This window comes from Anomaloglossus baeobatrachus, chromosome 2, assembly GCF_048569485.1.
Source record: "Anomaloglossus baeobatrachus isolate aAnoBae1 chromosome 2, aAnoBae1.hap1, whole genome shotgun sequence".
Taxonomy (NCBI): domain Eukaryota; kingdom Metazoa; phylum Chordata; class Amphibia; order Anura; family Aromobatidae; genus Anomaloglossus; species Anomaloglossus baeobatrachus.
Window position 1 is genome coordinate 336,282,266 of NC_134354.1, and position 13,142 is coordinate 336,295,407.

The 13,142-nt window shown below is 46.4% G+C and overlaps 1 protein-coding gene across 7 annotated transcripts in view; it reads left to right on the plus strand.

Annotated features, from left to right (window-relative positions):
* CTPS1 (CTP synthase 1) overlaps window positions 1–13,142 on the plus strand; it is a 122,997-nt gene that overhangs the window by 25,763 nt on the left and 84,092 nt on the right. For all 7 annotated transcript variants that reach the window (XM_075335937.1, XM_075335939.1, XM_075335942.1 and 4 more), the window contains 4 exons: window positions 3,087–3,257; window positions 3,505–3,605; window positions 4,621–4,737; window positions 5,430–5,513. In XM_075335937.1, coding sequence (XP_075192052.1) covers window positions 3,087–3,257; window positions 3,505–3,605; window positions 4,621–4,737; window positions 5,430–5,513 — 473 coding nt within the window. The remainder of the gene's footprint in view (window positions 1–3,086; window positions 3,258–3,504; window positions 3,606–4,620; window positions 4,738–5,429; window positions 5,514–13,142) is intronic.

Below are 13,142 nucleotides of genomic sequence, written 5' to 3' on the forward strand. Positions count from 1 at the left end.
GTTAACCAATATAATCAGTGCGTATAGGCAAATATGATATGTAAAACAGAGCACAAAAAATCCCTATATTTGAGCTTTGTTGCCAACAGAAACCCCGGAGGTATTGATACTGTGCTGAAACATGCCTATCATAACCTTCCTCCCATACTGAATCGCAGTCGCTCCATCCAAGGTTGCTGTTTGTGTGTGAGGACACCCGTGCTCGACCACAGCGCACTAATGATAACAATTACAGCAAACAAGGAGTGGAGGGAGTCAGATCAGCCAGGAAGGTATGTAAATTGAATCCATCGGACACATAGGATTGTGTGCAAGGTTTCAAATGCTAGATCACAATGCCGCACTCCAGCCGCCACCTAGATGGCCGCTGTAATCACTGATGGGAGCCGGCAAAATGCAGGATCTCCACTATAACATGCTGGCATGACATCATGCAAATAAAGCAGAATTACCTTAATGCGTGCACCGCTAACACCCGATCCCCGACACGTGTTTCGCTCCCGGCTTCTACAGGGGGCATGTCGGGTCACGGTAGCCGCAGGGATTATATACGCTGAACCCACCTATCCGGGATCCTTTGGGCGCTTGCGTGAATCCGTCACCTCCTATCATGAAAGGAACTTCCTGCCAGGCGATAGTGGAACGCACTCTGCGTGTCAAGCACCGGATGTGTGCAGCGACGCAGGAGCGTCCCCCATTCATATGCCTATTATTCAGTCCGAGGAGGATTTTGCAAGCGCTCCGTCCCAAAAATATTAGTTATATCTATACAAGTAAATCATCCCTCCACTCCTTGTTTGCTGTAATTGTTATCATTAGTGCGCTGTGGTCGAGCACGGGTGTCCTCACACACAAACAGCAACCTTGGATGGAGCGACTGCGATTCAGTATGGGAGGAAGGTTATGATAGGCATGTTTCAGCACAGTATCAATACCTCCGGGGTTTCTGTTGGCAACAAAGCTCAAATATAGGGATTTTTTGTGCTCTGTTTTACATATCATATTTGCCTATACGCACTGATTATATTGGTTAACCAAGAATTTGGGGTGATATGTAATTTTGACTATGTATATATGGATATAGCACATATCCCTATGGGCTTTATAACAAATTTTGTATTTGATTGGAGGAAATCGATACGCCTTCTCATGCTGATTCGGCTCACTGCACTCCTTGTTTGCTACATAAATTATTTCATATGACACGCAGTATTACTGTATGATGCACATACGCGGCAACATTGAATGGAGTGACCTTGATTCAGCATGGGAGGAGGGCCTATAGGCACATTTCAGCACAACATTGAATATCCCGGAGCTATGCAAATATATGCAATGATATTATTGCTATCATTGTGCTGAAGCCTGCCTCACAAAAGTACCTTGACTATCCAGGAATCTGAAACGATATCTTCTGGTAAATTCAGATTCAGCACGGGACACTTTATTGGACATTATGTGCAATTTTGATACCGCTACACCCTGATACACACACTCTTTTGACTGCAATTTACTATTTTTATTGTGTGGTGTTGTTCTAATATTTGAATGTCAATAAAATCATTTTTGAATTATTGAGACATTATATACTCCTTTTTTGGGATGAAAAAATTCATATTTCTTCCTGTTGGGATTTAGTCTGATTATTGGAGTGTCCATAGATGGATTTGACCCATTGTGTGGTATTATACTTTGGATTTGGTGCGGGCGCTCCGGATCTATGTGTCACGCACCGCCGCTCTCAGGCGGTGCACCTCTCTTTTTGTGCTAACCACGGGTCAGCGCTAGGGTCTCTCGGCTTCTAAACCGACCCTAGCTCGTTGGATTAGGTCGGCCATATCCGATGCCTACCAATGTTCTCAGGTGCCCCCTCCGCCAGGGATTAAGGCGCACTCGACCAGAGCTGTCGGTGCCTCCTGGGCTTTCAGGCACCAGGCTACGGCTCAGCAGGTTTGTCAGGCTGCCACTTGGTCTAGTCTGCACACCTTTTCGAAGCACTACCAAGTGCATGCTCATGCTTCGGCAGATGCGAGCTTGGGCAGACGCATCCTTCAGGCGGCTGTCGCCCATTGCTTTGAGACGTCCCATGGTCTGGGTCTCCCATAAGGAACGATGAAGAAAAAGAGAATTTTGTTTACTTACCGTAAATTCTTTCTTATAGTTCCGACATGGGAGACCCAGCACCCTCCCTGTTGCCTGTTGGCAGTTCTTGTTCCGTGTGTTTTCACCGGCTGTTGTAGACAGAGGTTCCGGTTATTCCGGGTTTTACTCTGTCTCTACTTGTGGGTGGATGTCCTCCTTCAGCTTTTGCACTAAACTGGTTAGATTTGTCATCCAGGGGGTGTATGTGCTCGGAGGGAGGAGCTACACTTTTAGTGTAGTACTTTGTGTGTCCTCCGGAGGCAGAAGCTATACACCCATGGTCTGGGTCTCCCATGTCGGAACTATAAGAAAAAGAATTTACGGTAAGTAACAAAATTCTCTTTTTTAACTGGGAGAACTTGCACAATTGGTGGCTGACTAAATACTTTTTTTTTTTTTCCCCCACTGTAGAAGAATAAATTCACATGTGGGTTTGTAGTGCGGTTTCTGCAATTTCTGAACAATGAGGCAGTGTGCACACAGTGCGTTTGTGATGCAGATTTGTCACATATCTACATGTTTATCATTATGCCAGCAAAGTTAATGAGAATTTTTAAGTGTTGTGCACATGTTGCTTATTTTTTCCATGCAGATTTGGTGCAGAATATAATCTACAACGTGTCAATTGTTACGTTTTTCTCCTGCGATTTTTAGCCCTGCCATCCATTGACTTCATTAAGAAAAACGCACCAATAAAGCATTTTGGTTTTGGTGCGGTTTTCTGCCATAAGGTGCAGATTTAATGCAGACAATTTCTGCACCAAATACTCCTCATGCGCACAAAGCCTAAATGTCAGTAAAATATTGTAAATCTGCACAGAAATACTCGTGCCACATGCAAGTTCCATCCGAGGCCCTAGGAGACCCGCAGTGGCCCTGTACATGACCATTCACTGTGCGATGGCTCTTCATGCCTGTCAATGCTGTCTCTTTATTTTCTGTAGGGGAAGTGTTTGTGCTCGATGATGGAGGAGAAGTGGACCTGGACCTTGGAAACTACGAGCGCTTTCTGGACATCAGACTTACCAAAGACAACAATTTAACCACCGGAAAGATTTACCAGTCTGTCATTAACAAAGAAAGAAAAGGAGACTATCTGGGGAAAACTGTGCAAGGTGAGAGCATGCGGGGAGCGCTGCTAGTGCCTGTACATTGCGGGAATGCTGCGGTGTTCACTGACGTGCGGCTGATCTATAGCTCCCAGCACTGGGCACTGACACCCCTAATGAGCGTGTATCTCCAGTCTGCAGTCAGGGCAACTCTGGGGGCCATGCAGTGGATGACAATCTAGCTGATATTTGTGTCTTTGAGGAGGACGTCATGTTGGAGATGAGCAGTATGTGTGACATTTTGTGTTTGCAGTGGTCCCTCACATCACAGATGCCATCCAGGAGTGGGTGATACGGCAGGCATTGATTCCTGTAGATGAGGATGGCGCGGAACCAGAAGTCTGTGTAATTGAGGTACACAAAGGGTTTTCTTCTCACTTTTATTTCCTTTCTTAGTCTGACGCCATCTTTTCCACACTTTGTGACTGGCTCTGTGCAAACTAATCCCTTACTTTATGATTGATCTACGGGGCCAGTGAATCTGCAGGGTTAGGGTAGTTTTTCTGCAGAAATTGAGGCTTGTCCTCCGCTGACTTCTGATGGTCCTCAGACAGTTTGTAGATTGTCAGCTTGTGATTAGGAATTATTATAGGCCTAAAATGTGCATGTGGATTTGTTTTCTATCATAACCATGCTACAAGAGAATTGTAATAAAGGTGAGGCTTTTTTTGTACCTGGGAGGGTACACGTTAGAAAGCTGTCCACCGAACAGTGCTTCAGCTAGTGATTCATGTGACGGCCATCACCCTCATCCGAGAGAGACACCTCTCCGGCAGCGGCTTACTTCTTATAGATGGACTCCGTCTCTCCATGACATGATTTTCACAGGTGGCCAGTCCACATGCATTAGACAGTCAGCCAATATCAGCAGGTTCTGCAGACATGCGTCTAATGTGTACGGGTCCATAAAGGGAATCTGTCACCAGGCTTTTTGCTGCCCCATCTGAGAGCAGCATGATGTATGATCAGTGACTTGCTCCTGCTTTGATAAAATCACTATGTGATCCAGCAGTTCTCTGAATGCTGAGCTCTGTATAACCTTGCCCACATCATTGATTGGCAGCTTTCTTTCTACACAGAAAGTTGTGATGGGGGTGGGATTATAGAGAGCTCCTAAATATGGAGGACGACAGGGCAGCAGGTTTACCAGTCCTCTAGTGATAAAACTGTGATTGTATGGAAACTACAGCATGCAGCCTTCCCTGCAATCTGGGTCTCTGCCTCTACATTCCGCTGCTTTCATATTGGGTAGAAAAAAACCTGCCGCCAGTGTCTATAAATCTGGGTTTGGCATTGCATTTGCAGCACTTTGCTATGCAATATACAGCCGTACGGCATGTGATTAGCCTCTGTATTTGTTGTCTTCCAGCTCGGAGGGACCGTGGGTGACATTGAAAGTATGCCCTTTGTAGAAGCTTTCCGACAGTTCCAGTTCAAGGCTCGAAGAGAGAACTTCTGTAATATTCATGTCAGTCTTGTACCTCAGGTAAGATCACAAGTGACTGATGGCAGGGAGGGCTTTCTTTATAGGGCACATGTCGTTTTTTGTTTTTTTGTTTTTATTTTATACCCTGAATGTTTTTAGTCTTAAATGACAATAAACCTCTTGGGCATGGTACAAAAATGATGGTGTAATGGGCTAGATTTTGTTTGTTGGCAGCATTCTCTAGTGGGACACTGACTCCTTATGTTCTTTGATTGTGTTATATATGGTGATTGTTACGGAGACTGGTGACTTATCTATTTTCCTCTTCTGGGATCTTCACTTATTAAACATTTATGGTCCTATTTGGATTACATATAAATCGCCACCACCGCTGTTCAGGTGTATACATTTTTGCGTAGCACCATTAGATTTCTGGATGTGCGGTCCATGTCTTTCTCTACAGCTATGTCGCTTCTACAAAAGTGTGGTGTTTTGGGGTTTTTTTGTTGCCAGACACTGTACTTTGTTAGTGGTTAATTTAGGCTGAAATAATTTGCTTTTATTTACAAAAATTCAGTGGGTGAAATAAGTATTGAACACATCAATTTTCTAAATTAATATATTTCTAAAGGTGTGATTGACATGAATGTCTCACAAGATGCCAGTAACAACCCATCCAATCCACACAGGCAAAGAAATCAAACCATACATGTCCATAATAATCCATTTTTTTTTTTTTTAAATACTTCCAGCCAAGTGCCACTGGAGAGCAGAAAACCAAGCCCACTCAGAACAGCGTGCGGGAGCTACGTGGGCTCGGCCTGTCGCCAGACTTAGTAAGTAGGTGGTTACTGCTGCAAGTATGTTATAATCAGCAGAACTGTGTGGTTTTTGATTACTTACAGACTACACCAGGGGTGGGCAATTAATTTTCCTGAGGGGCCACATGAGAGACCGTGACGTGTGAAGGGCCAATACAATAAGCTGAAATTAATTCAGCTTAATATTATAATTTTATATTGTATGATTTAACAAGCAGAATTAAGTATGCTGACATCCCCCTATGTACTGTATGAGCACTCACGAAATCCCCTATATACACTATGAGCATCCACATGGCCCATCTATGTAAGTAAGCCCACACACAGCCCCTGTATATGCAGTATGAGCCCCCATATGCTCCTCCATATACAGTATGAGCCATCACATAGCCACACTATACAGTATAAGTCCCTCACATAGCCTCCTAAATAAAGCATGAGCCCTCACCAAGTCTCCAAAATACAGTATGACCCCTCACATAGCCTTCTCTATTTATATTATGAGCCCCCACACAGCCTCCTATATGCGGCACGAGCCCCCACACAGCCTCCTATATGCGGCACGAGCCCCCACACAGCCTCCTATATGCGGCACGAGCCCCCACACAGCCTCCTATATGCGGCACGAGCCCCCACACAGCCTCCTATATGCGGCACGAGCCCCCACACAGCCTCCTATATGCGGCACGAGCCCCCACACAGCCTCCTATATGCGGCACGAGCCCCCACACAGCCTCCTATATGCGGCACGAGCCCCCACACAGCCTCCTATATGCGGCACGAGCCCCCACACAGCCTCCTATATGCGGCACGAGCCCCCACACAGCCTCCTATATGCGGCACGAGCCCCCACACAGCCTCCTATATGCGGCACGAGCCCCCACACAGCCTCCTATATGCGGCACGAGCCCCCACACAGCCTCCTATATGCGGCACGAGCCCCCACACAGCCTCCTATATGCGGCACGAGCCCCCACACAGCCTCCTATATGCGGCACGAGCCCCCACACAGCCTCCTATATGCGGCACGAGCCCCCACACAGCCTCCTATATGCGGCACGAGCCCCCACACAGCCTCCTATATGCGGCACGAGCCCCCACACAGCCTCCTATATGCGGCACGAGCCCCCACACAGCCTCCTATATGCGGCACGAGCCCCCACACAGCCTCCTATATGCGGCACGAGCCCCCACACAGCCTCCTATATGCGGCACGAGCCCCCACACAGCCTCCTATATGCGGCACGAGCCCCCACACAGCCTCCTATATGCGGCACGAGCCCCCACACAGCCTCCTATATGCGGCACGAGCCCCCACACAGCCTCCTATATGCGGCACGAGCCCCCACACAGCCTCCTATATGCGGCACGAGCCCCCACACAGCCTCCTATATGCGGCACGAGCCCCCACACAGCCTCCTATATGCGGCACGAGCCCCCACACAGCCTCCTATATGCGGCACGAGCCCCCACACAGCCTCCTATATGCGGCACGAGCCCCCACACAGCCTCCTATATGCGGCACGAGCCCCCACACAGCCTCCTATATGCGGCACGAGCCCCCACACAGCCTCCTATATGCGGCACGAGCCCCCACACAGCCTCCTATATGCGGCACGAGCCCCCACACAGCCTCCTATATGCGGCACGAGCCCCCCCCACAGCCTCCTATATGCGGCACGAGCCCCCCCACAGCCTCCTATATGCGGCACGAGCCCCCACACAGCCTCCTATATGCGGCACGAGCCCCCACACAGCCTCCTATATGCGGCACGAGCCCCCACACAGCCTCTTATATGCGGCACGAGCCCCCACACAGCCTCCTATATGCGGCACGAGCCCCCACACAGCCTCCTATATGCGGCACGAGCCCCCACACAGCCTCCTATATGCGGCACGAGCCCCCACACAGCCTCCTATATGCGGCACGAGCCCCCACACAGCCTCCTATATGCGGCACGAGCCCCCACACAGCCTCCTATTTGCGGCACGAGCCCCCACACAGCCTCCTATATGCGGCACGAGCCCCCACACAGCCTCCTATATGCGGCACGAGCCCCCACACAGCCTCCTATATTAGAAAAACAGAGACCAAGTAGAGCGGACCTCATATTTGTTGTAATATACATGGACCCCATAGAATACATACAAAAACTTGTGAACAAGAAGGGGTATTTATCATGTTTTTTTTTCAGTAAAACTACTGTACCACAGTTGTGAAAAAGTATACAGTTTTTATTATTACAAAAAGTGCAAATATCAAAAATCACATGTGATGACAGTTAGTAGTTAGACATACATAGTTAAAATCCAATTAGATGAGAGAGAAAAAGGTCCCTGGGAGGGAGACAGACTACCCCTTAACTAAAACTGGTAAGAAAGTAGTATTACTATATCCCGGGGGGGCATATAAGTAACCAAAAGATATCAATAGTATACCCCCTGGGCTAGTGGAGTGATGGAATGTCCATACATTAAACAGTAACCAATAGGATAAGGTCCAAATCGGGGCCTGAGTACACCAGTATGTAACACCACCAGAATAATCTCAGAGAAAAAAAAGTCATACAGTGGTGGGTAAATTGGCACCTGAAGGACCTACCTGTGGTATGTATAGCACCCAGAAAGGGAGTCTGTCAGCCTCACATGTGGACCCGGTCCCAACACGTGTTTCGCATGTGCTTCAACGGGAGACCGTGGCCAGCAGTGTGCCGGCGGTGTATAAATAGAGGCAAGGGGTGGGGGACTCACTGTGATAATCACCCGCTGTGTCTGGACTCAGCTGAGCGAGCGTATCCCTCCGATAGCCGGCACTCGATATGGCTTCCGGGTTCCACTCTTAGTGTTCCTCCGTATTGGTATTTCTTATGCTGCAAGTCCTGACATTGGTTTTTCCTACAAGTAAAATATATCTTTGTACCGTGTTAGCCAGTAGAGATAAAAAAAATTGTTTAAAAGAACTGAAGTCCTCAGTGGTTGATACCTTTTTAATGGCTAACTGAAAAGATGGTAATAATTGCAAGCTTTCGAGACTACTCAGGTCTCTTCATCAGGCATGGTATAACACAAAATCTGAAGAGTCACATATTTATACACAACAGGACATAGAAAAGTGCAGTAAAAAAAAACAAAAAAAAAAAACAATTTATATAAAACAGAACTATCACTATGGCAGGGGGGCAAGCTGTTGTGGCCATAAATTTTGCTGCAGTTCAGTGTGAAAGTTTTATTGTCCTTTGATAAGGGTCTGGTCCGGGCTGTGACACGCTCGGATGGTCAGAGGAGCACATCTCTTAACTGATGTAAAAAGACATGAATCCATGAGACACATTCATTCTTGCTCTGAATGTGTCAAAGGTCATCATAAGTTTGTACTCCCATAGTCTCCTATCTCTCTGGGACTTGAAGTTTCCTTTCAATACCAGCAATTTCATGTCCATGATGCTGTGGTCTGGGTTACAGAAATGTTTGGCCACAGGTAGATCCATCCTTTTTTCTCTAATTGTGTGGCGGTGAGAATTCATCCTTGTCCTGAGCTGTTGTCCTGTCTCCCCTACATACAGACCCCCAGTTGGTCATTTGGTACTTATAATTAAGTACACCCTTTGGTTGTGGTGCAGCTGAAGGTACCTGGGATCTTGTAGTCCTGATGTGATCTGTGAATCTTTATCTTGTCCGTTATCAATATTAATGGACAGGTCTTACATTTTTTCTGGTTGCAGGGAAATGTTCCTGTTGGTGTTGGAGAGGACAGGGAGCTTCTGACAATGATGCTTCTTAGATTTGGGGGCTGTCTAAAACACAGAAGTGGGGGGTCTGGAAAAATAGATTTTAACCGGGCATCTTTTTGCAGTAATGGTTGTAGTTTCCGTGCAGCTCCTCTAAACACCTCCAGATGTGGATTGTAGGTGACTACAAGAGGGACCCGGTTGTTTTCTTCTTTGGTTTTATAATGTAGGAGATGGTTTCTTGATATTCTGGTGGCTCTTGTAATCTGGTTTTCAATTGTTCTTGGGTGGTAGCCTTGATTCAGAAAGGTCTTTCTGAGGCCCTCAAGGTGATTGTCTCTATCTGTACTGTTGGAACATATCCGATTGTACCTGATAGCCTGGCTGTATACAATAGAGTTTTTTATGTGTTTTGGATGAAAACTGTCCCATTTCTGGTATGTTGGACGGTCAATTGGCTTCTTGTACAGGGATGTCTCTATTTCATTGTTCCGTAGTTTAATGATGGTGTCCAAGAAGTTGATTTCCGTGCAGGAGTAGCTGAGTGTTAAGTTGATGGCGGGATGAAACTGATTAAAGTGTTCATGGAAGGTCTTCAGCTGCTGCTCAGACTCTGTCCAGATAATTAAAATATCATCAATGTAACGGTAGTAGGCCAGAGGCCTGATAGGACAAGAGGATAAAAAGTCACTCTCAAGCTTGGCCATGAAAAGATTTGCATATTGTGGTGCCATTTTGCTTCCCATTGCAGTCCCAGTCTCCTGTAGATATATTTCATTGTCAAATGCAAAGTAATTATGGGTGAGGATGAATTTTGTAAGCTTCACCACAGAATTGGCATCAGTTCCTGTATTTTCCAGGAAAATTTTGCAAGCATTTAATCCATCCTGGTGTGGAATATTCGAGTACAAGGATTCCACATCCATGGTAGCAAGGATGGTTCCCTCTGGAAGAGGACCTATTGCTGATAGTTTTTTCAATAGGTCAGTAGTGTCCTGGATGTAGCTGGTTGTATCCCTTACCAAGGGTTTAAGGATACCCTCTACCCATCCAGAGACTTGTTCAGTGAGGGTGCCCACACATGAAATGATGGGTCTTCTTGGGTTTCCAGATTTGTGAATTTTGGGAAGCATGTAGAATGTGCCTATTCTTGGACTCACCGGTATCAGTTCATCAGTTCTTATGGATATGTCAGGCAGACAAGAGGCCAACTTGTTAAGTTCCTTGTAATAGTCCTGTGTAGGGTCAGACTCCAATTTCTTATAGTAGCGTGTGTCCATCAGTTGTCTGTGTGCTTCCTTCATGTAGTCTGATTTGTTCATCATGACTATTGCACCCCCCTTGTCTGCAGGTTTAATGATGATTTCTTTGTTGGTTTTCAAAGATTTTATGGCCCTTCTCTCCTGGGCACTGATGTTGGATGGTTGCCTCCTGTGTGTGTCTAGGAAAGTGGATTTTACCAAATGTCTGAAACTGTCTATATAGTTATCCAGATGAGGGTTGCGTCCTGGTGGAGGTGTCCAATCTGATCTTTTCCTGGTTGTCAAGATCCGTATCTGCATCGCTAAAATATTCCCTCAGATGTAGTCTCCTGAAGTAATCTTCCATGTCGCTGCAGAGTTCAATTTTGTCTAGAGCTTTAGTAGGACAAAATGAGAGTCCTCTAGAAAGCACAGCAAGTTCCATTTTGTTTGGTTTGTAATCCGAGAGATTAATAACACAGTTAGATGCTTTTGTGCCTTCAATGGAGTGGTTGTCCAAGTTGTCAGGTTTTGGCTTTGTTCTCCACCTGTTTGTATTAAGTCCTGAATTGAGGCGCAGTCTATGTAGCTTCTTTTCCTTGTTGTGGATCAGAAGGGTTCGTAGTCTGTAGTAGTATTGTTGTACTTTTTGTTCTGTGCTTTCTGGTAGTGTCTTCCTTTGTGTTTCAAATTCTCTCTGGATTTTACTCTTGATGCTGTAGAAGACATGCAAAAGGTGGTTCCTTAGTCTCTCAGAAGTCCCGTGACAAAGGTTTTGTGTATAATGGGTATTGTAGGTATGTAGAACTGGGTTTGTAATCCAGAGTCCTTTGGGGATCAGATTCTCCTTTTTGCATTTGGATAAGAAAAATATGTCGCTGTCCAGTTGTGCGCGTTTCTTCAGAAGTGTCTTTAGTTCCATAAAGATGCGGTACATTCTGGTATCCTCCATTTTGATACAAGTAAAATATATCTTTGTACCGTGTTAGGCTAAGTTCACATTTCCGCTAAAATCTATCAGTCACAATCCGCTGCTCTTGTAAACAGCGGAATCCGTTTAGTGGATTCCGCTGCTCCCATAGACTTGTATGAGCAGCGGATTGTGACTGATGATGCTGCGTTGCACCCTCCGCCCGACTGATCAGTCGTGGAACGACTGACCGCCGGGCGGGGGGAACGCAGCATGTAACGTTTTTTGAGCAGCGAGATCCGTCGGATTTCGCTGCGCATGCTCTCTGGCTCCCTGCACACGTCACCAGCTTTGGTTGGTTACCCGATATTTACCCTGGTTACGGTGCAAGGAGCCAGCGCTAAGCGGTGTAGGCCCGTAACCAAGGTAAATATCGGGTAACCAAGGTAAACATCGGGTGCTTTGCTGTTACCCGATATTTAGTCTGGTTACGTGTGCAGGGAGGCCGACACTTCCCCGCTCGGCCCCGCCCCCTCCCGCACTCCGCACATGTATGTACACACACACACACCTGTCCCCAGCCATGCAGACAAGCACTGACACCCTCGTCTGGCCCCGCCCCCTGCTCGGCTCCGCCCCCTCCCGCACTTTGCATGTGCACACACACACATACATACATACATACATACATACATACATACATACATGCACATACACACACTCACTCACTCACACATACACTCACCTGTCCCCAGCCATGCAGACCGCAGCACTTCCACTGACATCCTCAGCGCCTGGCCCCGCCCCCCGCTCGGCTCCGCCCCCTCCCGCACTTTGCATGTGCACACACATACATACATGCATACATACACACACTCACTCACTCACAGATACACTCACCTGTCCCCAGCCATGCAGACCGCAGCACTTCCACTGACATCCTCAGCGCCTGGCCCCGCCCCCCGCTCGGCTCTGCCCCAGAACTCCGCCCCCCGCACACAACGGAATCCGACAAAGAATTCTGTTCTTTGTCATCCGTTGTACAGCGTTGAACAGCGCATCAGTCACATGCGTCAAGCGACGCATGTGACTGATACAAATCAACGGAAATGTGAACTTAGCCTTAGCCAGTAGAGATAAAAAAAATTGTTTAAAAGAACTGAGTCCTCAGTGGTTGATACCTTTTAATGGCTAACTGAAAAGATGGTAATAATTGCAAGCTTTCGAGACTACTGCAGCAAAATTTATGGCCACAACAGCTTACCCCCCTGCCATAGTGATAGTTCTGTTTTATATAACTTGTTTTTTTTTTTGTTTTTTTTTACTGCACTTTTCTATGTCCTGTTGTGTATAAATATGTGACTCTTCAGATTTTGTGTTATACCATACCTGATGAAGAGACCTGAGTAGTCTCGAAAGCTTGCAATTATTACCATCTTTTCAGTTAGCCATTAAAAGGTATCAACCACTGAGGACTCTCAGTTCTTTTAAACAATTTTTTTTGGTTTTTCCTATGCCTTCATTGTATACATTATTTTTAGCAGTGATCCATATTGATTCTTATCTTTGTATCTCTGTCTCATCTAATTGGATTTTAACTATGTATGTCTATCTACTAACTGTCATCACATGTGATTTTTGATATTTGCACTTTCTCTATCGTTTCATTGGGGGACACAGGACCATGGGTTATGCTGCTGTCACTAGGAGGCTGACACTAAGTAAACATAAAGTTAGCTCCTCCCTAGCAGTATACACCCCGAGC